This window comes from Cheilinus undulatus, linkage group 8, assembly GCF_018320785.1.
Source record: "Cheilinus undulatus linkage group 8, ASM1832078v1, whole genome shotgun sequence".
Taxonomy (NCBI): Eukaryota; Metazoa; Chordata; class Actinopteri; order Labriformes; family Labridae; genus Cheilinus; species Cheilinus undulatus.
The window spans coordinates 33,178,851-33,206,816 of record NC_054872.1 but is presented as its reverse complement, the minus strand read 5'-3'; the positions used below and the strand labels follow the sequence as shown (position 1 = coordinate 33,206,816).

The window sequence follows — 27,966 nt, the reverse complement described above, 5'->3', positions numbered from 1 at the left end:
CACCAGATGGGCCAGCGGTGGCGTTGGAGGAGCCGTGACCCGATGTGGGAGAGGAGGTGTGGTTGAGAAGAGGTGGAGACGGTGAAGTGGTGGTCGGAATCTTTGGGAGATTCGGAGGAAATGAATCCGTCTCTGTGGCATCTGAATCGAACGGCTCTGATCAGGAGAGGAAGAGACAATTTAATGAAAATGAATCATGTTTTATATGTTTAGGGGGTTTCCGTAGGGCAACTCACACCGTCTGTTAGTTGGGAAATAGTGGTTGTGGTCACAGCTGGTTGTGTTTTCAGAGAAACAATGTTCATCTCAGGAGATTATGTTAATTATGTTGTTTTTGACTGGGAATTCATCCATCTTTCTTGACTAATCTGAATGACTGTGTAATGACAAACGGTTACTGTTAAGTGGCCAACTAACCTTTGCTCTGTTGATTAAATGTGCAAAATGGGCTGAGTTATTGTTTTTGAAAAGTTTGTCAACCAGGCAGCAGCTGAGTTTGCATCTGTTACAAACCTGTCTCAAATGAAAATGCTTAGTGGCTACAAGTTTTTGAGAGGCAGACCCCTATGGAGGGGCGTTTTGGGTTCATCTGTTGCAGACCTCTACACTGGGGCGACCTCAACCATGGGCATGAAGTGCCCATGGTTGAGGGTGGGGGTTTTGCTGAGTTTTTGGTTGTTTTAAAAAAATGTTTTCTCCTCAGTTAATTTTTGATTGTCATAAAATTCAGCTGAAAAATGGCTGTTTACCATAACCTCTGACAACAAGCAGAAAATATGCATCACTCAGTAAGTCATTGGGGTTCCAGCTTGGGTAATGACCTCCCACCCCACCATTGAGATCACCCCATTGTATAGGTCTGCAACAGATGCGCCCAAAACACCTCACCATTCAGGTCTGCAGCCAGATCCTCTTGAGTTTTTGGAGTTTTAGTGGCAAGACTCCAGTGCAGCCAATGACAGGACCTTGAAAAAAGCTGGTGTCTGGCAGGAGTCCAGCAACCACAAAATGCCAGCCCACTCAACACAGACATTTCAGTCACCTGAGTTTGATGAGATTATCGAGCACTGATTCTTATCACAGTACACCTGACAGGGTATTTGAGTTGAGGGGACAGTTTAATTAGTCAAAGCAATCTTAGGTGGAGGGCAGCAGAGGAGTTCTCCATCAGATAGGCATAAATCTCATCTTGAAGACATTCAAATCCCCGTCTTTTTGCTGTGTAAGTGGTTAACAGAAAAAAGTGTTCCCAAGACAAGAAACTGCCAGGAGGCTTGCTTTTTCCTGATCCTTCTCAACTTTTTAAATAATAAGAATACTGTCTAGAATGACTGATTCAACCTCTACTTTCACAGTAGTCTGTTTATTTCTAAAATGCTTACTTCAACCTTTCAGTTGTTTTCCCTTGTTGTGTTTTAACAGCATTTTTTTTCTGCTGAGTCCCCACCAGAGATGGCAAATGGTCCTTGACTGTAAAAACTGCTGATACCTTAAACCAATTAAAAAATCCACTGCGAGGACAAAAACTTTGTTATGATTATGTCATAGTTTGGAGATAACAGTAAAACTCTTGATCAAACCTTTCCTACTTTAACTTTAGGCATTTAGAACTCTAATTGGACTTACACACACCATTTCTCTCTCTCAGGTATCTCTTTTCATGTATAAATTCAGCAATTGTTTGGACTAATCAAAATCCTCCAGGACCTCCAGGATGGAGTCAGACATAGAATATGCATGACTTAAGTGCAAAGCTGAGATGGAAGTAAAATGGGGAATAAAAAGTCTTCATACCAGACAGGAAGGATATCTCGCTGATGAGCAGCCATCGGTCAGCAAAGAAGAATTTACAGCGAAGGATCTGAGCTGGACGGGCACCAAGTGGGAGGGAGATAGGTCGTGAAGAGGGGTCTTTGAGGTCCTCGAGGGGCACAGGCAAAGAGAGGGCAGGAGAAGACCAGGGCTGGAGTATGCCAGGCTTAAAAAGGCACTCGACTTTGCTGAAGACTCGCACACCCTGGGTGTGGCGGTTGTTACTGTGCACCTGAATAAAGGAGAAAAATGTTTTAAAAAAGAAGGGTATGGAGAGAGAGTGCAAGGGAAAAGATACTAGATGGTCCTTAATTTCCCAAACTTCTAAATTAGCTTGAATCATTTGCAAACATCTTGAAAAACTCAGAGGAAGTTGGGGCCCTAATCATTTATTATTCATGGAGAGGCTGGAGGTTCAATTAACACAGAAAATTAATGAGACTTTCACATCCTGTTCAACCAGTAATTGCTTTGGCTTGAATTAAAGCTGCACAGGCTTGTGCAAAATCAGAACAAAGGAGCAAAAGAAAAGATGGAAGACGGAAGTATTTATTACAGGAAACTGATGGAGGACAGCAGAGGATATATCTTTCCTGTCTTTACAAGCAAGGAAAGGCCAAAGAGGAGAAAATCCATAAAAGCTGATCAAATATATGAGGTGTCATTGTTGCTGGGGGGAAGAAGATGGAGGAGAAGAGGAGGAGAAGAGATAGGGATGAGGAGAAGGATAGAGGGCTTTTAAATGAGAGTGAGAGGTCAAATCCATACATGTGAGGGGTAGAAAATTAAGGGGAGAGAGGGGGTGGTGTGAGGGCTGCTCTGACAGGTTAGCCATTAACCTCACACTTACTGCCAGGCCAGGCACTCTAATTTAATCCATATGTTAATAAAACACACACACACACAAGGTAAGAGGAGAACAGCTGCACCAGCTGCTGAGTTGACATGCAACCGATTTTACATGTAAGGGGACAAAATGGGAGGAGGGGGTGTGTACTGTATTTGGTAGGGGTCTTATAAGTCAACAGAAATGAGGTAATTTAGCCCTCCTTAAGGGAAAACAGCTCCAGAGACCTGTAAAGAGCTTAATTTGAGGGAAAACACTGCATTTGTTACGTTGTTTTATTATAAATCTAACCAACAGTATGAGTTTTCTACTATCTTTATGGTTGGTTTTTGCGTCTTCCACATGACCTGACAAAAAATCTGATCATACCAAAGTCTTATCAGATGGTATCCCCAGTATTTTAAAGAGGATGTTTAGGTTATGACCAGCAAAGAGTCAAAGGGCACATTTCCCTTTGGGGAGTGATTAGGTGCAGGTTAAGGGAACTACAGAGACAAGCTGAGCCAAAATTAGGCTCAGGTTCCCACTCGTTATTTGTTTGACCTGTGTGTCTGACATATCCGCTCCGTCAGGCTAACAAAACAATGCATGTCAGCTCAGGTTAGTGTGAGAAAACCTCCTGGGAAAAGAGAGGAAACGCAGGATAAGTCTAGGAAAAACACTGTGAATACCACTGGGAAAGATTTAAAAAGGTAACTGAGAAACACTAGAATAATAATGAAACTGTGTAGGGAGAAAAAGGCAGAGAGAAAAATGCTGAATTTCTGAAACTCCGTCAAAACCATGATTTAAAGATTACTCATTGCTTTGACACTGACTGGGGATTCATGCTGTTAAATACATACATGTATACGGTGAATCCCACCCAAACCAACATTCCTCTTCACGTCCAAAGAGACAACACAGTTATAACTCAAACTGGCTTGCTTCATATTATCATCCATTCTTGTTGCTCCACAAACTAACCCCAAAAGCCACACAGACGCACAAACAGACTGTGACGCAACTCAGTGGCACCCAGGCGAACTCAGACACATGGTCCCATGATAAACAATGTCATATTAAAACTAATTAAACTACTACAAAACTATTCCAGTCAAAATGCTGCTTTCTGGCATACTAAGTCATTGTTGTGTTAAAGAAGGGAGCACTCATAACCCTGCTGTATGAGTGTCTTTAAAGGATCTTGAGTCATTTAATGCAAAAAGAAATAATCAGCGTAATGTTTTGACATTATCAAAATGACATCCTTTTCCTCCACTAATGAGGTAATTTATTAACTATATCAATGTTTTCATCCACAAATTGTCCTCAGTCTGCACACTTATCTTCATATGATACAGAAATTGCTCTTATTTTTTAAATTAAGGAGATGCACACATTAAATCAAACCAATTTTACTCCTTTAAAATGCAGATTAATGCATAAAGGTGCAAAAAAATGTGATCAGATCCTCTCATATAAGGTGGAACAAGAAATTTTGTGGTGTTTCCATGTCTTTTGTGTTTCTTTAGGATTCACAGATGACTTTTAATCGAGTTTTTTTTTTTAACAGTCTACACAGAGAGGAATAACCTCAGAGAAAGAGGCATGACTTTCCACCACTGTCCTTGGCTGGAATCAAATCAGGGCCATTGCATTTCTAATTAACCACTCAGCCACAAAGACATTTCACTGGAATAACAATGTCCTGCGTAACCCTTTGACACACTAAAAAATAAGGACACTTTAAAGCCATCAGATCACATACGGGATAAGAAGAGAGTATGGACATGTCAAACTTGACATTCTGTAGATCGGTTGTAATCTCTGCTTTGCACTGCCTCATAATTCACATCAGAGTATATTTTAAGTAGATGTTCTCTCTGCAGACACAGACCAGGATCTGCAGCTTTTAGCCATGATGACAGCTCTGATTTACAAGCTGCCCCATGCTGTCTGAGATTCCTGCGGGATAACAATGTCCTGCATAACCCTCTCATATTCTTCTTCACACAACAACACCATTTTACAAGCACAACTTTCTCTGCCTACCTGCATCTTGTGGAAGACACGTGGTTTCTCAAAGTGGAACTCAATATCCACACTGCCTTGCCCAAGGGCTTCCCGACTCCACCCCAGGTAGTCATACCCAGGCCACACTCTCAGCTCCTTGGTTTTAATGAAGTCGTCGCCTCCTAGGACGCCATCACAGAGCTGACCCAGGCCTCCAAACTGCATCCTGCACACAAACATACACAGCATTGTATTTATATGTAGCACTACGCAGGAATAATGCAGAATACTTTGGGCTGTAAGTCACTTTCTATCTACGAATATATTCTAGTACTGGCATGTAGGGATGCATAAATAAGCATATATACATAGATACACATGCAAACATGCTGGCACGCATAGTAACCTTCTTGGTTTTCCCATTCCTCTCTAACACAGAAACAAAGCAAAACTCCAACCCCTCGCTCTCTTTTTCTCACACGTCTGTAACAAAACGTCTGGATTACATCAAAAGTGTTAGCTCAACCACTAGCTAAACATTTCGGCCCAATTAACCACACAGCACATGCAAGTGCGGACCTTTCACATCCCCCTGTATTCCTCCTTTGCTCCTTGCCAAAATATTATGGCCAGGAAACATGCCTCAAATCCCTGAGCAACTTAGAAAAATAATGTCATTCCCTTTTGATTAGGTGGACACTAGGATAAACTTTCAACAAGGATTTGGCTGAAACCCCACTTCAGTGCTAACAGATGTGATGAGCACCGCTTAGAAGCTTTTGGTATTCTGCTGACTGAACCCCCTCATGTTGTTGACCGTCACACTGGTGGACCTTTATTTTGATTGTGTTTGACGAGGCAGTGTTGCAATTTAGATGTGCAAAAACAGACAACTCAGGGATAAGACATGAAAATATGGAGATGAAATGCTTACTCATACATAAAAATGAAAAATTAAATACAAACAAGAGTGGCTGAATATCTTACCCTTGCTCTGTGCTTCCATCATAGGTAGAGTCGTTTAGATAGATGGGCATGCCAGACAAGTGCATGACGTGACCCACTGGAGCTGTGTAAGCTTTTAACCCATCTGAGAGACATAAAAATCAAAGAGTCATGCCATTGTTCACAATGAAAACTGGAGAAGATATGCACAAGCTGCTTTTCATAGTTGTTTTAATAATTCTCATCATGAGCAGCTACAGGTACGGGGCCGGAGAGTATCTACAGATGTTTTTTAAATAGTAAAACAAACAACGAGGTCTGCTGCTCAGGCCTGCTGTACACCAACCACCATTAACCTGTGAAACTCAAGCCCCTCTGCTCCAATATTCAGCTAATTAGCCGGCTCCTTAAGAGCAGAGGTGACATCAGCAACATGGACCACAGCCCACAGCTCTTCTATTCATAATAAACAACACTTCATACAGGATTTACAGTACATTTGCAGTATGCTCAGCTTCTAAATGTCAAGTTTCTCTGTTTTTAAGTATGTAAGGGTAAAAAGGTGACCTTAAGACAGTGTGCAGCCACATTATCTCATGAAGATGATAAAACAGGATGAATGTATGTCTTGACATCCTGAAGTTTCTGCATGATCTTTCACTTGTGGATGAACTGAGCTGCACTACATCAGAGTGCATGTTACAGCATATTTTAGAAAGATGCTCTCCCAGAAGACACAAACCAAGGACCGGAGCTTTTAGCCTCGGTGACAGCTCTGATTTACAGGCGGCCTGATGCTGTCTGAGGGAAGTGGATGGGGAAAGGAGAGGAGGTGAGCCTGGTCATAAATTCTCAGTTAGTCAGTCTTGTGCTCCAGGAAACTTGGAGACCAACAAATTTCATCTCTAGTGTGGCTTCTTTTATTTGAGCGAACCTCAGGCTGTAAATCTGTGTCAATGCCTTGAATTAATGCATGGGGATGTATTGCAAAAACACGCACTGGTAATCATTACCATCCAACAAATCCCGCTGTGTCCCTCTAGTGCCAAAGGAGTAAATCTAGGATGAAAGATAATCTAGACACATCACTATTTGAAAAGTCATGGTATTTATCAAGGTCTAAAGGGCATGTCTCTGAATAAACTGTCCATATGAAAACTGAAGTAGCAACAAACGCAGGTATATCAATCCAACAAACTCTTACCGTTCCATACACAACCATAGAGCTCTACCCGAAGACAAACACTCATAACCCGATCCGCCAGGGGGTAAAAGCGCACCATGCGAGCCACGATCGGAGGGCCAAGGTCTTTCAGCACAACATCATAGGTGTTCTCATTCCCTGACACCACCTGAGGGTAAAAAAAAAATGTACAAATTTTCATTCAGACACAACATCGCTCTTCTCCCCTGTTACCTGCGGGGATGAAGGGATTTTGCCTAAAGGCGCAGCCTTATTATTCAGCAACCATCTTTAATTCCTATTAATGTGAGGAGAGTTCAATGAACACAAAGGGGTGAAGAAAGGCTGGAAGTAGAGCCTGAGGCACACTTTTTATCAGGACAGCGTTGACCTGAAGCTTTACACTGGCTTTAAATTTTTCAAATTTTGTTGTATGGCCTTTTTGTACAACACAAAGAAAACAGAAAACAAACATGCGATTCTATCTCTACATCACTTGTAGCTGTTTATCTAATCTAATTTGTCACGTTATTATGTAGGTCAGTTACAAATTACAGAGCACAAAAGAAAACATTGGACATTTACCAAACATAATAAAGAAGTGCTTCTATTTGCTCAAGGTAAGCCATTTATTGCAAAGTGTTGAAAAGTCAGGCAGTGGGTGTGCTTTCGCTTGAAGTGAATAGTTAGTAGATATAGTTAAGCTGGCGCATTGCCAAACTCTCCTATTTTCTGATAAATAAAAAACATCTAAAACTCTGATGAATTATTAAGCAAACTGTGCTTTACAAAAAGATTCTGCTTACTTCCTGGCCCCAACGATCCTTCCAGGTGATCCATTTCACTCCATCTCTGGAATACCGGAGGCGATAGTTGCGGGCAAACTCCTGGCCATGCCCATCGGCATGACGACCCTGGGTACCAACCAGAGCCAGGAAGTGGAGTTTACCCAAGTCAACCTGCAAGAGTCAGAAAGCTCATATTCAAACACATTCCACTCATTTTTTTTTTCAATCATATTTTTATTGGGGTTTTGTCAAATTAAAACAAACATACAAACAAACAAGAACATGAACAGGGCAGCTCAGACATTTTACAAAAGGACACACTACTAGGAAATAAAAGAAACGCAAAACAGGCTGTACATCTTACATATGTTACGGGTGGACCAAGAAGATGAAAAAGTAAGTTAATCGGTTAGGCACCCCTCATTCATATTTGCAGACAAGACAGTCCCATTACAGCTATATTCAGGGTAAGGTGCAGTCATTGATCCAATGTGTCCTGGCTGACAGTGTCACTTCTGTTAAGGAATCCCACAGTTAATGTGTTAGCTAGGTTGGGATCAATATACTGTAGACACAGATCCCAAACCTTGTAGAGGGTATCAGTTGTTGAGTGCAGCATACATGGAAGAAACTCCATGGGCATACACTGCAGGATAATTTTGTGCCAGTTTTTCTTCGTTGGAGGCTTCTCCTTAATCCAGGATAACAGAATGTTTTTCCTTGCAGCATATGTTAAAAGGTTAAACAGACGTTTGTAATGGCTATTGACAAGCTTCCTGTCAGGAAGGCCAAGAATAAGGCAAACAGGGTCTGGCTCAACCTCCACGCCAAATATTATACTCAGCTGCTCTGCTATACCCGACCAGTATCGTTCTATTTTGGAACAAGACCACATACAGTGAATATAGCCTCCTATCTCAACTTTACATTTAAGGCAGAGAGGAGATAAAGTAGCACCACTCAATTTAATATAGACTGATAGGTATCAATACTTGCTAGAAGATGCATGCAAAGATTTATGTAATTCATCCATCCAGGGTTCCTACAGACTTTTGAAAATCAAATTTACGATTTTTAAGACCTAAACTGAGACAAATTAATACCATTTTTGTGCAGGAAACTGTCAAAAATGAAAGGTGTGTGAGATTTCTCACTGGGCTTAATTTTGAAATTTAATGTACTGTTTATGTCAAATAGTTAGGACAAAGAATTTTTTTGGTCATAAACACCCAAATTTGACTTCTGGCACATCTAAAGCCTCTGTTCTATCTATATGTTGCATGGTAATATTCATCATAACAAATTTGATCAGGTGTGCTGACTTGATTTAAAACAGTTTAACCATTAAAAAGCAGAATCATGCTTATAGTCGAGGGAGAGCTGTCAAAACAACGGTGAGCTGCCTGTGCATGGTGATTCATGATGCAGATTGTCTTGAAAAATACTAGTATTCAAAATTACATTACATTACAATGCATTATTTAGATATCAAAAGCAAGACAGACCTCATACTAGAGACTTTGCACAGACATGCATGTAAATGCTGTTAATTGTTACATGGATGAGAACATATGTAAAAAAGGATGATCTGAATCGTGTAACGTGGGCGAGACAGTAAATATTAGATACATTTAAGTCTTAGTCAATGTGCCTTCCAAAATTTAGGAGCCCTGACTGGTAAAAATAACACTATTTAAGGATCCACAGCAACCCTGTCCATCCATTTTCTTCACTGCTTATCCCATATGGGGTCACGCAGGGGCTGGAGCCAATCCCAGCTTTCATTGGGCAGGGCAGGGTACATCCTGGATTGGTCACCAGCCAATCACAGGGCTGACATACAGAGACAAAGAACCAGGCAAATTTAGAGTCACCAAATCACCGAACGAGCATGCTTTTGGTCTGTGGGAGGAGGCGGGAGTACCTTAATGTTTATTAATGTTTTAGTTTGGCATCTTTTTCAGAATCATAAAAAAGAGGTAATTACTTTTAAACTTTGTAATATGTGTCCGGACACTGGTTAGTATTTCTTTAAAATGTTTATCAGTAAGGCCAGCTCCTTTTCCCTGTTTCTGGTCACTTTGCTAATTTAAAATAGCCTTAACCCATAGCCAAACCCTTTATTTTCATTAGAGTTGTTTTCCCAAGCATTAATTCCAATTATGTAAATCATATTAAACCCAGTACCTGCAAATATTCAGATCCAGTTGGGAAAACTGCTCCTGCAGGACACCATGCTCCATCCCCCTCTCCAGTGCTCAACCTGGAAGACACAGAGTCATAAAAATATAAATGAGAAAAATAAACCTACCACATATAGCTGAGAAACTCATTAAATTCCAGCCTGACAACCAAACTTCTCCACGCAGACACAAAAATACTCACAATAAGACTGGCTGTATCAAAACTCACAGTGCAACTGAGAATTCAATGCGAACAAGCCGACCTCCTCTACCTCCATTCATATTGAATTCCACAGCAGCCAAACATTCTTATATAAATAGGGCAACATTGTCTGGGTTTGAAAAAAGAAAACACAGACAGAAACTTGGCTTAGGTGAAGGCACACCGCAGGCAATAGAGACGGAAAATGGCTACAGACAGATGGAAAATCCAGAGAACACACAAGAGGAGAGAAGAGATGAAAGGAGCATGAAGGGAGTGAAAATTACTAGCTCTTCCTCATTCTTCAAACCTCACACCAAGACCTGCTGTACAACACGGGGACTAATCTTTACTAGCAGCACGTCAGGCCTTCCATGACCACCCGCACACACCACTACAACGTCTTTCCCCCAGTGTGACCTTCTTACATCCAGCCTGGGAAGAAAAATCCAAACTATAACCACATACAGGCCACATAGAGACCACAAACTTGGCTGTGTGATTTTTTTGGGACTTCACATCAACTCATATGAGGAGCTGTTGGAAGAAACGCCAGGCCGCAACCATGCTCAGACAACTGTGGGGTTTTCTCCTAAATATGAAAGCTGCTGCCGCTTTGACCACCAGAACAAATCACTATATCAACTCAGTCATAGTGGTGGTGGTGCTGATGCCTCAGTTGATCCCGCTATCCCATCAGTGAGATCATGCAGCTGGAAGACCGCAAGATGATATCAACACATTAGTGCACCACAGAGTGTCCTGTGACGGAGGAGGAAGGAGGAGAGAAGGGAGAAAAAACAAGCATGTGGCCGGGCACAGTTCAGTACAACATGCATCAGCCTGCAGGAGTAATAATAAAACCATTATTCTGCCAAGAACCTGCTTTTTTCTCCAATTACCAGCCAATAATTCATAAATCTACCTTACTCCCTCAATCTTTTCTCCGTTTTCTCATACAGATACACAAATATTTCACTGTCACAAAGCAATCAGAGCAATGAAAACAAGCTCCCCATCCCTCTCTCCCTCTCATCACCAACACTGTGGCTCAGATCTTGTTTTCAAACAAATACTTCAAGCTTTCAGTGCACCATCGCAATGATCCACCTTTCCCTTGTTTTTTCTTTATGTCCATTGCTCTTTCTCTGTTTTCTCTCTCTAGTTTTCTCTCACATCTCCCTGATGTCTCTTTAAAAAGAGCCAGGGCTAATAATCATTTCCACATGGTCAGAATCCCTGCCAAGAGACCCAGCCCTGCGCACCAAGGGAGACAAATGAACACACACACTAACACAAATACAGTCCTGCAAATGCTCCTACACATGGTTATAGCATGTGGCAGGCCTGGTTTGTTTTTCATGAATCTGACCACACTGTCAGACAGACACATAAGGTGGTAATATGATTACAGGGTTTACAGAGACACACTATGGTCTTCCATCATAATCTAATAGATGGGCTACAAATTACTTTAGTGTGGTGCCAAGGGACTGCAAAAAGGCAGACAGACAAGGGGGTTCTTTGAGACATGGGTATGTATCATTGTGTTTTATGTTATTCAAGAATTACAGTTTGCTGATTGCTGGAAGTTTACTCAGGCAGAGGCAAGATGAAGTTATAATAGCAATTTTTAAAATTACTCTTGAAAAGGTACTGACATCATGAGTTGCCACCCATATCTCTGATTTGTTCAGCATTTTGTTCACTGAATTAAACCAAGCAAATACAACAGAATAAACTGTTATTAAGATGCAAACTAGGGGTTGACTGGCTGTCGACCTTGCTGATCACTGATGCCAATATTTGGCACTTAGCAGATTATCAGTATTAGCATTTTTATTTACCAACAATTGATAATAAAAATTCATTTAAAGATGCGCTACTTTGACTTCACTGGGAGGTGTCTTCCTCTCTGGCTTTGTTTACACTGTATACAGTCTCATGATGTCCCTCCCACAACATAATCTGATTGGCTACATGTCACATGACTGCCATCCAATCAGCACTGAGGCCTTGGTGGCACTGACACAGAGAGTGTGTGGCATCCCTTAGTGTTTTCCTGTTGCTACTATGTTGCTTTGTGCTTTTTCACATATTGACAGAAATGATACTCAAGTGTTTATTTCCTTATTTTAAATCATGTCATTTTTTCTTAGGCACATTAAGTACACTTGTTTTGTCATAATGAATACTAGAGCCCAACAAATTGATTGGCGGGACGATTAATCGGGCTGATTATAGTGTATCACAGATTAATCAACATCGGCCAATATGTAGCCGATGAACTAACCCTTAGAACTCACACAGCACGGATACGTGCCACAGGCACATCCCTTTATAAATCACTTGGTGACATTTGAACTGTAAGTTGTGGGGACTTACTTTTTTTTCCTATGAAAGCTCTCTGTTGTGCCTTTCTAATCATGTCTTCCAAACATTCGTAGCTCTTACAGAACATTTTCTAGTGAGCCTGGAACTTGGCTGACTTTCTGGAGTCTCTGAGGACAGTGTTGTCCTATACAACAATACGTGGCACAGTTTATAAAAACGTTAATAACTTTTGAACCATAAGTCATAGAAACTTACTTTTTTTTCCCCTCTGAAAGCTGACCACTTTGCCATTTGTTTGCTACCAAACGCCGTTGTAGTGAGCTCGGACCTTTGATGACTTTTTGGGGTCTTTGGAGATTAAATCCACAAAGTTACATCCGGTAATAAGCGTTTTTTTATCCATTTTTAATCCATTTTCGATCATGTACTTTGACTTTGTTCAGTGGGCAGCCATATTTATTGACATGCAAAGCATTGTGGGAGTTGTAGTCGACCAGTTGCGTCGCAGGAGTAGAGAATAAACAACACTGTTAATTCACATGTCCACCATTATCTAATAAAAGACTATTAGACAGCATTTTAACGTCATCTAAGTTGCATCTTTGTGAAATAAACAAAGATAATATAAATATAAGAGTTTGTGTTCATGTACAATATATATCCTGTGTACATCAATGTTCTTTTTTCATATCGGTCATACCGATATATCAGTTATCAGCCAATATATCAGATATCGGCTGATATATCGGATATCTTCAGTTACTTTTTGGTCTATTATACCAGATTTCTTTATTATATCAGCACTTCCCAAAGATTATCTTCACATACCTGCAGATTTTTTATTTATCTATTTTTTTAATCAGTGTTTTGATCACCTCTTCTCTACAGAAATGATTCCACTTCATTTGCAATCTGCCTAGGGTCATGGTCAGGCTTATCCCTGCCAACACTCCCATTTTTCCTGGCTTTCTCCTTTAGTTTTGGGCCATCTCCTGCCCACCTGCTGTTTTGTCATTTCTCCTGGAAAACTGCCGTAATGTTCACGGATCTACTATAAATAGGGTGATTTTAATGCAGAATCATATGTTTAGCATTTTTGTCTGAGGATATCACAGTTGCCAGATCGTGTATGAATCACATGACATACACAAAAATCAACAACTCAATAAAATCTCAATCCCTCTGTCCCTGTGACCTGGCATTCAGACTCTTCTGTCTGTATCCCGTCCCTGTATTAACATAATATTTGGCATCCTCCTGTCTCAGTGACGACATGTTAGCACACGATTAAAACAAAAACATACTGAAGACTGACAGTAAAGTTCGCAGAGCCAGGATTTCACAAATCACCAAAATGTTTTTTTCATGTAAACAGTTTTACAAAGAAAGAGAGTAAACAGTACAGACTACAATGCAAAATATTTAGGTCTGTGCCAAAACATAACATGAACATACTCATATGTTGAATTTTAGGAGAAAAACATATCATTTTAAAGTGTATCCCATTGTTTACCCCAATTGCTTATTTCTTTCCCTTCACAAAAAGAAACACAATTTCATAACAAATAAGTTTATAAAAATACACCTGAACACAGGAATTAAAATGTTATTCACAGAAAAAGGGAGGGTGAGTGATACATAGGGTCACAAGTATGTAGAACTTTGTAAGCAGGATCAGGTGCCTCAGATTTTTGGCTTTGTCTGCCATCTACGTATAACATGGACTTCATTTGCAAGTAATCTGGCAAGTCCCCGTTCCTCTTTTTAAAAAGTGTTATTCATAAGTAATCAAAAACACTCAGACTCTTTTCAGAAAGAATGGCTTAATAATCGTGGCCTTAGACTTTTGTGCAGTCCTGTACTTCAATATCTACTCAAGGCTTCCCATGTCTCCTTGCATTAATGCACTGTATTTAGAAATCACGTAGCAACATTTGAAAATGGCTGCAGTTGTGAAATCCATCAAAGTGAACAAGTCTTATAATCAAGTAAATGTCAATACTGGCTAATACACTGCAACACAATAATGTTACATTGCAGAATGATTAGAAAAGGCTTCACTGAAATCTATAGCTGTGCAACTTATAGCTGTAAAGCCTGCCTCCAAAAAATAGTCAGCAAAAATGTAAATCAAACTGAAGTGCCTTAATTGTGACCAAAAAAGCAACCAAAAGAGTCAAACTAAAGTTTTTTATTTTTATATTTAAGTAGTGATGCCACCATGTAGTTATAGGTGTGTCAGTACACAGTGCCATCTCTGTTTGGTGTGATTACAAGCGTAATAGAGCAGATATTTGAGGAGACTATAAGATGCCTGTTGTAATCAGAGTCAGTGAAAACTGCTCTCCAGCCAGCCTCTTAGCAGAGCTGCAGCTTTCTCAGACTGCAACCACCTTAACTTTGATTACAGGAGAAGTATCTAGATTACTGTGTTTGAACTAGTGTCATCATTAACTTTAAGTGCTGCATACACACTCACACACTTCCTACCTTCCATGTTTGGCCTCAGTGGAGTCAGACCAGGCGCTGGAGGCTGTGATAGCAGAGTCTGGGATAGTGCCATCCTCCATTCCCAGGGCATAACGACACTGAGCTGCAGAGGAAAGTTTGAGGAAAAGAGAGAGACGTGAGTAAAGTTCTCATCCGTTCAAGCTCATGTCCAGAGGAAACCTAATATTTCCATTAGACTGTCAGCAGCCAACATTGGTCATGGAGAATAATGTTGTTATGTCATCTCTGGGAAAACTTCCGGACTTCACGCTTCATAACACAGACTCTGAGGGGAGGGAGAGGGAATACAAACTCTACAATAAATACTTCCTGTTGGCTCTCATTTAATACAGAACCTCTCTGTGTGGGGTCTGCACTAATGAGTAAAATGAAATGGCAGTGTTTAGCATCACTTGTCTTTGCAAGTCCTGTACAAAGTGACTGCAAAAAAAAGGTCCCCAAATTTCAGCTACCATCCTGCGAGGTGCTGTGACTGGTCTTCTGTATAACTACACCTGTCCTGTTTCTTTTGTCCCCCTTTTGTCTTTCCTGCTTGTTCCTCATCCCACACAAAGCGACCTCCTCAGGGCTTCAGCGATCCAGCACGGTCGCTGTTCCAGTTACCACTGCTCGGGGATTTGCAGGAAGAGAACAAAAGAGAGAAAGACAAAAAGAGCCAATGAAAGAACACTGACAGGTCTTGGATATCTGCGCTAAATCTGCTCCAGCGGCAGCGTTATCAAACGATCCTGATGGAGTGGTCCCAGGCAGGGATTACCCAATGACCTAGCTATCTATTCTGAAGTTAGTCATGAGGAGATGTGGAGGTGGAGGGGCGGCTGCGATAAAGAGGAAAAGGGGGCTGACAGTGATACGGATGGGAGGCTGAGGGTGACAGAAAGAGGCGGGGGTGGGGTTGGCGTCTGACTTAGTTTCTGTCATTGAGTCAGCGGACAGGAATGTTGGGCTGGATGACAGACCCTAAAAACCCAGAGGGGTGCAGCAGACAGACGCACACACACAATTCATACACACCCTGAGGACAGACAGGTGCCCATTTCATTACATCATCATCATCATCACACATCAGCAGTCATCACCCTGCCATCTGCAATCTTTTCATTTCTGTCTATGACCGCCTCTGTGTGTCCTCTGCTTTCACCTTCTCTTTTATCAGTCACAAAAACACATTAATCCATGCAGTGAAACCTTCAAGCTTGATCCAGTTCAACAAGACAAAAATATGCAGGTGGATCTTAATTAATCAGGCTCCTAAATTAATGAACATCAAGGAAGACACTATCAGTGGAGTGGAATCAATGAGCTGTTTAATTACTTCACAGCAAGAAGGTACTAGTAGACTTCTGATTCTGTATCAGTGCAAAGTAGGACCTTTGGTCCATATCTCAACCTTTCAATACACCTTTTTTTATTGTCTAGGCCTGCCTGTGTCACTGGTTTATTCTGTTCATATTGTATCAGTGAGCTGGATTTGTCATCATCTGCAAAAACCATATTCAATCCATTAAAAATCATATAGTGGCTGACTTTTTGGCTTCATTATGATCTTGTCTTCTGATAAAACATGCCATTACACCGTGTCTATGGTGCAATGACTCTACTCTTCAGGGTGCAAATGATTGAGTCGATTACCAGTTAATTTGGCTTTTTTTCATTAATAATTGCATTGTTTGGTCCATTTAATGTAAAAAAAAAAGAAAACAACATTACATTCTGTTCAATATTTAATGAAGCAAAGAAAGCAGCAAACCTTTCTAACTGAGAAACTGTGATAAGAAAAACAGTTAGCTCACTTCTTTTCACTAAATGTTAACAACTCTCCAATGCTGAGGTTTTAAATAGATAATTTACTGTGTTTGCTATCATTGCACATAAGTATGCTAACTCTAGTTCACTGACCATTTACTGGCAGCCTTAGGGCCACATCAGCCCTCCCACCCCCACCCCTCTCACCAGTTTCCCGTCTGGCCCCCAGAGGATTATTAAATTCAGAAAATTTGAGAAGGAAAATAAGTTGAAGTATCTTTCTTCTTTAAATCTCTGTAGCTATTAAAGCAACAGGTCAGACTGATGCAGTTTTTTAGGAACTACTTCATGTTTGATGAGTTTCACAGAAATCCACACATGAGACATTAATAAAGAATATTCAGCCTAAAATATACGAGCTTAAACTCATCTGTACTGGTAGTGCACTGAAAAGCTTTAGCTGAGAATTACTGGAGGTGAAACAAGACCTCCTCTTTTCTGACTAAAATCTTGTGTCTATCTTACCCTGTCTATTAAGAATGAGAAAAAAATTATAACTGAACAATAATGGATGACACAGCAGCCACAAAAACATGCAGTCAAAATATCTCAAATGCCTCCTTGTGGCTGCCTTCAGTATAGATGATCAGGACTGATTCACTTTTAAAGGCCTGAGCAATATGGCCTACATATCATAATATGATATTTACCTGCCTTTTACGGTAATCACGGTATAACAAATTACAAAGACTGGCACAGAAAAATTATTCTAGAAATCTCTCTATGTTGACTCCTTTGTAACTCTGCCCATAGTTACAAGTATTGTCTCTACCCCGCTGAGACACATTAAGCTGCTACTGACTAAAGCACATTTCCTGATGCAGGTGTTCACAATAAAAGCATTTCAGAAAATAAGTACATGCTTTTTATTCTATCTTATTGTGAAGAAATTGACAGAAATAGCATGTTTATCATTAAACATGTTCTTAAGTCAGTCATGCGGAAATGTGGAGTTGGAAGTGGAGGTGCAAGAGAAGGCTAAGGATAGGGCTGGGTATTGTTAAGAACCTCACGATTCAATTCGATTTTGATTCTTTAGGTTGCAATTCGATTCGATATCGATTCAATTTGATATTGATTTAAATGCTTCAATGTCGATTCAGTAAGAAGTAGAAATACACAATTAACCTGGTGAAAATTTTTTAATAATTATTTTCATGCCCATGTGAACATATTTGGTAAGTCACCTCACGTTTTTGAGCAATAAAATATCTGAAAATAAAAATTTGCACAATAATAACTTATTCGTGCATATGGAGTACAAAAGTAAAAAACATGACAGTTCTGTATAAACACTGAAAAAGTTAAGTGCATGTAAACTTAAATACTATTTCTGTCCTCTTGGAAATTGTGATAAACCTCACATAACACGGTTATGGTTGGTTGTTGTTTGTTCAAGTGTGGCCTCCGTCCATACAATGCGAATCACACACACAGCGACCCCCACTGGCCATGAGGTGAATCGATTCAGAGGATTTGCTGAATCAATATTGAATTGGGGGAGGAAATATTGAGATGCATCGATTAATTGATATTATTACCCACCCCTAGCTAAGGATAACAAAAACAGGCTTCTATTGTGAAGAACTTGATAGAAATAACATGTTTATCATTATTTTAACTTAACTTTACCAGCGGTACTGGCTACTTCATGCAGCTACAGAGTTGCTGCTGCATCCCTGACTTTAACTCCACAGCCTAGATCTTTGACTCATCATGGACTTTAAACAAGAGATTAATAGGTTAATAGACACCGTTAAAGAGTTGTTTAAGCCATTAAAATTGAATTACTGCAGCGCTGTGCTCAAGGCTAATCCGTATGATCCCATGCAGCACGCAGCATGTGTTACAGCTCCGGACAAATCAAAAGAGACGCTTTGCAAAGCTAGCACACTTGTTGGTTGTTGCTATTGTTACAGACATCAAACTTGGAGGGGAAAGAACATGTTTACTGTGCTAAATTACAATGGCAGGAGGGTGACGCTCAGTTAGTTACCCAGCTGTTGGTAATGCTAGAGCACAACATGCTGATGGCTGGACTCAGGCTAAGCTGTTGTCACATATTCAGCTACGCCTATGGTGGAAACAGTTACACCTTGTGCATGCACTACTACACAGCACATGCATTCAAAACAGTAATGACAGTGTTGCAAAAATCCGATTGGTACCAGAAATTTAACCGGTGACATTATGGATACCAGTTTACCACCAACCACTTGAGTATAACATACATTTTGGAAAAAAATAAAGGTATATAGACAATATTAGACAAGATAACTATCTTAATCTAGGTTATCTGACAGTTCGGCCCCCACAGCGTCTGTGAAGAAGACACTGGCTCTTGTACAAATGTAGTTAATGACCCCTGCTCTAGTTGATTAGCACTAACACAGAGTATAAATAAGCACAGGGATGTCAAAAGTGTGGCTCAAGCAGAAATAGTCAATAGTTTATCAAAGTAATAATCTATTCCTGCAGCCTTGTCTCATTCACTGTCTAGCTTCTGCATTAAGAAGATTGGCTGAATGCAAACAGTCTCCTCCAGTTACACCTGGTTGGCTCTCACTCACTAACCCCTTATGCACTCCCTCTCCTGACATTTTGACTGACACTTTCATGAGCTGCCTGTGCATTAGTGGCCCAGATGAGCTGGGGGGGGGGGGGTAGCCCAGCTATCTCACTCTCCTATTACACACGACTGGCTGGCAGACAGAGCGAGGACACAGGATAGCCTGTTGATAGCGGATGGAGAATGAGCTTTACTGATCTGAGAATGCAAGGAGAATGACGAAACAGCAGGGCGAACGGTTGCTGTGCTTGAGGACATGAGGGTGGGGGGGGGATAAGGACAGAGTAACAATCTTAAAAATGTGATAATGTTCTAGTTTGTTGGAACAGAAAACAACCTTGAAATGTGCCCACTAAGAAGCTGTTAGAAAGGGGCTGGTGTTTTTCAGGGGTCCTGCAGGATATGAAAATATGCAATATGCAATTATATACCTCCATATTGGGAACGTGATATGAAGTGCAAAAACAGTATTTAAGAATGCACATTAGCTCCTACTCATAATTTCCATATTTATCTGCTTTTCCTCATGGTTCTACCTTCTCAAATATTTATATCCCTCAACCACAAAGGATAGGAGTTACAAATTAGCTGTTGGGGGTTGCCATGTTTTCAATAATTGTGCTCTAATCCAGCACTAATGGCTACTAAAAATGCTAAATAATTTCTGCAACAAATCCTTCTCTAGTTTTCAGTTTTTATTAAAAACATATAAATATGCGGACTCAAACAGAATCTTGCTAAAATGGTAAATGGACTCGAGCTTAAATCACACTTTAACTACTCAAAGAATTTTTGTATCGCAGGTCATATTTATCCATTCACAAAGAGAAGGCATAAGTCATGTAAAATGGGCATCAGTATTAACTAATCCTGTTACATTCATTCACATTCACATGACACTGATGTAGCAGTGGAAGCAATTTAGGGTTCAGGGTCTTACCCAAGCAAACATCAACATGTGACTTCAGGAGCTGGGGACCAATCTTCTGACTGAGAGATGACAGACTACCTACTGAGCCTTAATGGGCCCACAGTCGCTTACCATTCCAAATAACAAAATATTTAAAGACACAGTCTACCCATTATCCACTTAAATGTTGTGTTTTTTTACATGCAGAAGTAACCTACCTGGGTTAAAGTGCCACTCATGGTCCTCTGACAACGACACCAGCCCCACCAGGACTGTGAGCAGAGAGACAGGAAACAGCCACAGGGTTTGCGAGGCCATGACAGCAGCAACACACCTGGTTACCTGTCCGGAGACAAGCTGTTGACCACAGGCATACCTGCAGAAAAAAACAAATATAAATTATATATATATATATATATATATATATATATATATACACATCCACTTTACATCCAGAGACTTTAGGTCTGTGCTTGTTAAAACTTCACCAAATATTTGATTTTTAAGCCCAAATTTACATTTAACTTGCAGGTAAACAGATTCAGCCTCAGGCTGAGCTCGCTGACTGAACATCTTCTTTATTGATTACCAAACTAAATCAATCCACCCAGTCAGAAGCACGTAGCATGTCTTGTAGTCATTTGTTTCTCAATGTTTTGCGTGCAGAGCTCAGCAATGAACCAAACCCCAGAGGAGTGAGCACAAAGCCATACAACAAAGGCCACTTTCACACACTAATTTGTTTTTCCCTCACTGGCAGCAGAAAGCTGGGACACAATAATGCGTTGCTGCCTTTAGATAGGGCATACACATCTTGGTAACTGAGGATGGTATAATTAGCCGGCACCATTTACTCCTTTTTTCTTCTTTACCAGAAAAAATAATTCATCAGATCTACTGAGTTCAAACCTTCTTTCTTTTAAAAGTAACCTTGCATGATCAGACAAGTTCACCTTGTTGGACAGATATTTGTGTCTCTCAAATGTATATTGAACTAAAAAACTCACTAGAAATCTGCATTTTGAGTAAATTTGAGCTTACAAACTCACCAGGAGACCACCATGTTTTGGTCCTTGCTGGTAGTGTGACATCACAGTCCCACAGCGCTCCCTATGAGCGCTCCTCGCCGTTGCTATGCAGTAACCGTTTTTCAGACGGTTTTGCTGCTTGCAGCTGTTGCTGCCACAACAGCTTTCATACCAGACGAGTTTGCTGTGTGTCAGCTTTGTCTTTCTGTGGTCAAAGCTCTGTCACTCCTCCCAAGTTTTACCCCAATAAAACTCCCAACAAGTGACTGGATTCAGTGTACTGTGGAAGGGTGCCCGAGCTTTACAAAATAAAAGCATTATGCACATATGAAGGGAGTTTATCCAAAGAAAGGCTAAAGTGGACTTTTACTTTGAAAATAACAAACCAGAAGTACTTTCGTACTATGTTTACCTTTACCTGAACCGTGTGGAAACAGAAAGCTTCATAAAGAGAAAAGTTTGGGAACAACTTTATTAAACAGACACATTTTAGCTTGTGGCCTTCATCTGGTTCATCAAGAAATGAATTTCTGCAGATGTGGACGTAATATTTGCTACAAGAATGTAAATGTGGCTCTGTATTTATCATTTTCCTGTCTAGATGGATAGATAACTGCTCATGGTGCAAATAAGACTTATGATAAATAAGACTGATGATTGTTTAGACTAAATACCAAACAAATCAAGATGGGAAATGGATGAAATGAAAGCCACTGACTCAGAGACAGCAGAAGGAAAGATATCAGACTGTTTGATTCAATGTTAAGGGTAAATAAATGACTTGCTCTAACACAAAGATATCTTAAACTTTACAGCTAAAATCTGCACTCAGTCGGCAGTTTGGCGCAATCTCATACAAAAGTCTGTAAATGGATCCTTCATGGAGGTCATCAAATTCAGTTTTCATTTAAAATGATGTAAGTTGTATTCATTCAAATCTGTTATTATTTTTGAGGTCGTTATCTATGGTGCAGAGGAAATGGGTTGATAAAAGAAGAGTATAATACAATACAATTCAATAAAACAAGAAACTGCCATCATCAAAATGACCATAAAAGTTGAATCAACACCTGTCTAAAAAAGTTTCTGCTGAAATGGAACAAGATTCCCTCCTTGAAGGCAGAATTTAATTCACCGCTATTGTTGGAGACTGCATCTAATCTAGCAAGGAGTACACTGTTTTCAAAATGAATCAAGGACAATTCTTTCTTCAACAAAAACTGAGTGCTTTTTTCTTTGAGAACACCAGCAAATATTTCACCAAATGACTGTGAATCAAGCAGAAGAAATAATCACATTTCATGGCTCAATCCCTCTGTGCATATATTACTTTTGAACGTGTTCAAGGAGGATTTCCAGTGGTGAAGCAGCAAGGAGGAAAGAAACCTTGTGATAAGTGGAAGTCTGAAGTGGGAGTGACAGCTGGGAGAGTCAGAGAGGCCAGGCTGGCTTCCCTGTAGACCCTCTGTGTTTCGGCTTTTTTGCTCTGACCAGACTGGGACTGGTCGACAGCTGACACACAGCTGTAGTGACAGAGAGTTGGGGAGGGGGTTGAGGGGGAATGTATGGAAACAGAGTGAATAGTGGAGTTTGCTCTGGTACAACAGGGTGGCAATGATGGAACAAGAGTCGCGATGACATGGGTACATGGTGTGTGCAGACTTATAGGGGGGAGGTTGTGTAGCAAGGGTGACTTATGGCCATGCGATGTGAGTGTGTGCATGTGGACATAAAGGAGATCTCAGGGATAGCCAGTCTGTGCAGCTGTCCTGAATGGCAGACACAACGCACCCGATACGCTGTGCATGTGTTCCAAGTGGCAGAGGCATGGAGAGAGAAAGAGAGGCTGGCTTTATTTAAGGCAGAAAAACACCCAAGTTGTCTGAATGAGTAAGTATGTGAGTGAGTATGCCAGATGACAAAATGCTGAAATATGGGGCCTACTGGACGGCGCTGCGTGTGCAAAAACAGCCCAGGAAATCTGATGACTTTAGCTTTGAATCCAAAGCAATCACCATAACAACCAGTGTCAATAAACTTGATTTGACAGTGCCTCATGGTAGTTTTGTCAATGAAGGAAAAACTGGGAGACATAGTGCTTTCCATGCACCACAGAGATACAAAGACACTACAAACAAGAGCAGAGACCAGGGCTGACAAATGTTGTGGCAAAAAGGAACAGAAGTGTCCACAGCCATCTGAGAACATTGTTGTTTGAGAAGTCAAGTGGTGTTGAACAGCTGTGGTTAGTGCTCAGAGAACGGAGGAGAAGGGCGTGCTGTGTTCTGTAGGATGCGGCTCAGTTTGGAGCCCCAGTCTACACCAGCACATTCAGTCTCGGCTAATCCATAAGCAGGACTAATGAATACTTATGAGCAGCTGCTGCTTCTGTCCCGCACAACAAAAACACAACTGAAAAACGAGAGGCAGAGTCGAGAGCAGACAGACACACAGGTCTTTTTTAAGCTAGCAGCCATTGCATCATTACAGAGAGTTTGCCAGGTTCTCTATAATTAGATTCTCTCAGTTAAAAGACTGGCAGCACTGCCTTGGCACTGGTTAGCGCCTTTTCTAGAGAGCCTTTTGTGTTGGAACCAAATGTTAATACATTATTCTTTCAATGTGTATAATATAGCCAATGAAAATACCAGCAGTGACCTACAGGATTTTTCAGGTGGTTCTGCATGTTTAGGAACATAAGCTGCAAATGAGGTATATTTAGCATCACCGCAGATGATTTTTCACATAATATATTAATTCATGTGTTTTTTGTGATTGCCAACATACCAGACAGCTATTACAGTATAAAAATTAACTTGCAGACTTGAAACCCAAGAGGTATAATCAATCAAAGTCAATGTTCAGATCATATTTTTCTGCTACAGTCACATTATCATCATCTATGACTCAAGAAAGATGTCGACAGCCACATCTCAAAGCCAAAACGTAGCTAATTTACAACATGCTTTTCTCAATGATTTGTTATTATTCCATTTTGATTTGGGACAACAAATCACTTGAATGACATGGTCCTTAGCAGCCAAAACTTACTAATATATCCTGAGAGCAGTTGGAGCAGCTACCATTGTAAACACAAACCTGTGGGTGTAGCTGATAGAGTCAGACTGTCAGTCATTCAGTCTGAAAAAAATCTAACTGCTAGATTGATAAAGGTTTAGTGATGAGATCTACGTTCCCCTGTGGATGAATTACTCTGACTTAATGGTTCTCTCAAGGTTAAAGCTAAAAGTTTTTACTCAGGCAATCGAGTGAAATATTTCAACATCTATCAACAGAAAAAGCCTAAAATCTCTCTCAAACATTCAAAATGGTAGATACTACCCTTCTGTGATTTCAGTCTTCTTTCGAAAGCTCCCAAAACAATTAAGCTTGAGAAAAATCCTCAGAACTGTTAGACATAAAAGGGATACTCAGTTTAGTCTAATGTTTGATCTTAAGTTTGCTCTGTTTTCCACTTTACTTCCTATCTTTAGTGTTTCCCCTTAACTGTGAATTTTATGCCCTTATTGCTCTCACCTGTGTCACATTATTTGATGTCTCAAGTTTGTGGTCATGTCCAGAATCACTCACTAATTCCTACTCCCTATTCCCCCGCCTAGGGTGAGCTAAACCTAGTAGAAAAAGTCATCACATTTGTATTAAGATTATTTCTTTGTTGTAACAATGCTTCTTGGCAATACCTTGTACACTGTCGGAAAGCCTGTTTATTTCCCTTTTAAATGGTGCCACAAGTTTAAGGAACATGCCTCTGGGGGATGAGCAGCAGAGCTGAGTAAGTGGGTTGTGCCCATGAAAAATGTAACAAATCTTCTCTGCCAGTTCCAAACAAATTATTTTGTTGGTATTGACTCTGGCTCTTGGCCTCAGGTATCTCCAGGTGCCTGATTGGCACCTGATTGTCAGCACCTGTGAGCATGAGCCCTGCTACGGTGTTCAGGAGGTGTCTGCTCCAAGAATTGGCATGCCACGTTTGACTGATCTGGAATTGGGCCTGTGTGATAGGGCAACTTCAAGCTCCCTTTAAATGAATAACTTGTCAATATGTCTGGTTTCTTCAGACTTCAATCATTCAATCCACTAAACAACACCAAACAAGAGTCAATGGCTAGGATGCACGATATTGGATTTTTTGCCGATAGCTTATATTCCAATATTTAAAGATGAATTCTAGTCAATCTTGATACCGCTATAAAAATATGTATTTCAGACCTAAAATTGCAGTCCTTTAAACACATTTTAATGAGCAAAAAAACAACTTAAAACATACACTGAACTTTAAAGATTGAGAATGAACAAAGAAAAAGACCTTGACTGGTGTAGGTCTGTTGGTCCTGCCTAAAACTTTACAAACTTATTAGAACAAATGGCAAAAATTTACAGTTGATATGCCGATATTCACAGCCAAAATACTGGTTTAAAATATTGGCAAAAATTTTGATGTCTGCCGATACCTGATATCTGTGTAGTAATATTGTGCATACCTATCAATGGCAGAAAAAGTTTATATGGTGAACTCATTGGCAGCTCCTACTGACACTACTTTGGCTGCCAACAATGATATCAAATAAGTTTCAGTATCAAAGTGTGGAGCAACAACAACTCACTATAGGATTTCACTGATGACTAATACTGTAGTTAATTAAGAAAAATAGATTATTAAAAATAATGAACAAATAAGAATTTCTCTGGCCCTGACTCGAGTAACTCTTAATTAAATCTTTAGTGAAAACTCTTGAATCCAAACTCTCTGAATGCTTTTGTTTAACCTGATAATTTATTATTGTTGTTCACATTTATTGTGTATTGTTTGAGTGTGAGTGTATTTCTTGTTGAAACTGAGTGTTGCTGCCATTCTTGGTCAGGTCTCCCTTGAAAAAGAGATCTCTGATCTCAATGGGACTAACCTGGCTAAATAAAAGTTAAATAAATAAATAAATCTTTTCATGCCTGTAATCATCAGGGAGGCACAATATTTGATTTTTGCCAATATGCCTATATTTCCAAACTAATTTCAACCGATACCGATATGATGCAGACACACCTTTTGAAATTGTAAAGAGGTCCAACTGCTTCTTGTGCAAAGAGAGGCTGAGTCAAGTGGAGCAGGAAAGTAGAGAGTCTGGTAGTTGTTTTACATTTGAGGCTTCATTCAAAATGTTCAGGACTCAAGAAGGGCCTCCTTGAGTGTGTAGCACCCTTGGCAATGACCTATACTTTATGGTTCACCTGAATAGTTTAGCAATATTTAAGGCCAACACATGATTTGGAATGGCACACACGGCTCTATACAAGTCCACCTCTAAAGAGGTAAATCATGTCCAATCAATTTCTTTTACCACACCTTTCAATGAAGGTGAAGAAACATCTCAGCATAGATTAAGAGAAATGGGAGGCACCTGAGCTAAATTTCAAGTGTTTTGTTAAGGGTCTAAATACTTATGCCAATGTGATATTGTGTTTTCTATTTTTCAAAAACTTGAAAAAAATCTAAAATTCTGTTTTGACTCTCTCATTATGGGGTACTGAATGTAGATCAACAAAAAATGATGTTTTCCAACTGTAGCATCAGATGAACCTGGCACACCAGATGGATTTGTTTCATGCATCCATCTGGAAAACCACTCATAGACAGCATTTGGGAAACGGCAGAGTCTTTGAAAGAACTTGGAGGGTGGTTGGATGAATGTTCTGTCTGTCACATCTTTACAGGCCAATCAGAGCAACAAAACACGTGACATAGCCGCTGCCGAGCTGCGCCCCTAACGAAGGAGTAAACTGTGAGAACTTTTTTTTCATGGCTTTTATGAGAAGAAATTTTGTTATTACTCATGAAGTTTTGATTTGACATTTGAAATGTGAACCTATACATGTTAAGAACAATCACCAGTCATTTTTTGAGTCTAGGACTCTGGGTGTGAAAAACATAGTGCAAAAGATATACATATATATATATACATAGGCAACAACTAGTGCAAATAAAGGTGGAAAAAATGCATTCTCATCATTCTCAAGTAACATATCGTTGCACATGACAGACATGCACAAATGCCACTATCTAACGCTACTCTTGCTTGCTCTCCTTTTACTCTCTTCCTTCACTCTCCTTTCTCACTCGTCTTCTGCCAATGCTGCAGTTTTCGCGGTGCTGTTCGACAATACCGTAATATTTATACCACACATCATATATTGCTGGAAAGCACAGATTCTCAGCTCTCTGTCAGCGTTAGAAATTTTTAGACTGAGCAAACTTTAGAGGAGTTACAGTGTTGAGAATCCATGTAGCGGTTGCATGATGCTATGGTGTTTTGCTATGAATGCCCACGTCATATGGTTGTGAGTACCATGATGAACCATATATGTGCACATGCCCACAATTCTCAGCTTTCCAACGCTGTTGGAATTTTTCTGATCCAACAAACTTTGACAGAGTTACGGTAATAATACTCTGGACATAAAAAACATAGCGCCAGCGCTGGGTCAGTAGGTAAAGGGTTAACAATGCGGTGTACAATACGAGTGCACTATTTAGGGTATAACATGCTCACTCAGAATTCGGACAGTACTTTAGATCCTGTTCACATCTGTATAGTGAATCTGGTGTGATTTCAGACACAGCCTGTGTTTCTTTGCTTCTGTAACAGTTCTAACCGTGTTCCTTGAGGATTTTCACCATCCTCCTTGATCTTGTTCCATGTGAGTTTTTCCTGTGGCTCCTCCTACTTTGTTGGACTTTGTTGGACCTTTTGGTTGGAAATTTGATTCTCAGACTTTGTAAAAGCAAGCTTTGTTTTGCTTTCTGTGGATTATTAAATCCTGCTGTAGGTCTGCCCTC

At 40.2% G+C, this 27,966-nt stretch overlaps 1 protein-coding gene across 4 annotated transcripts in view; it reads right to left on the bottom strand.

Moving 5' to 3' along the window:
• Window positions 1–27,966, bottom strand: part of ddr1 (discoidin domain receptor tyrosine kinase 1) — a 55,218-nt gene that overhangs the window by 15,967 nt on the left and 11,285 nt on the right. For all 4 annotated transcript variants that reach the window (XM_041793302.1, XM_041793303.1, XM_041793305.1 and 1 more), the window contains exons 2-10: window positions 20,304–20,461; window positions 14,780–14,882; window positions 9,758–9,833; window positions 7,589–7,741; window positions 6,804–6,951; window positions 5,642–5,744; window positions 4,694–4,880; window positions 1,795–2,044; window positions 4–156 (exon numbers count right to left, since the gene is read on the bottom strand). In XM_041793302.1, coding sequence (XP_041649236.1) covers window positions 4–156; window positions 1,795–2,044; window positions 4,694–4,880; window positions 5,642–5,744; window positions 6,804–6,951; window positions 7,589–7,741; window positions 9,758–9,833; window positions 14,780–14,882; window positions 20,304–20,403 — 1,273 coding nt within the window. In that variant the 5' untranslated portion in view covers window positions 20,404–20,461. The remainder of the gene's footprint in view (window positions 1–3; window positions 157–1,794; window positions 2,045–4,693; window positions 4,881–5,641; window positions 5,745–6,803; window positions 6,952–7,588; window positions 7,742–9,757; window positions 9,834–14,779; window positions 14,883–20,303; window positions 20,462–27,966) is intronic.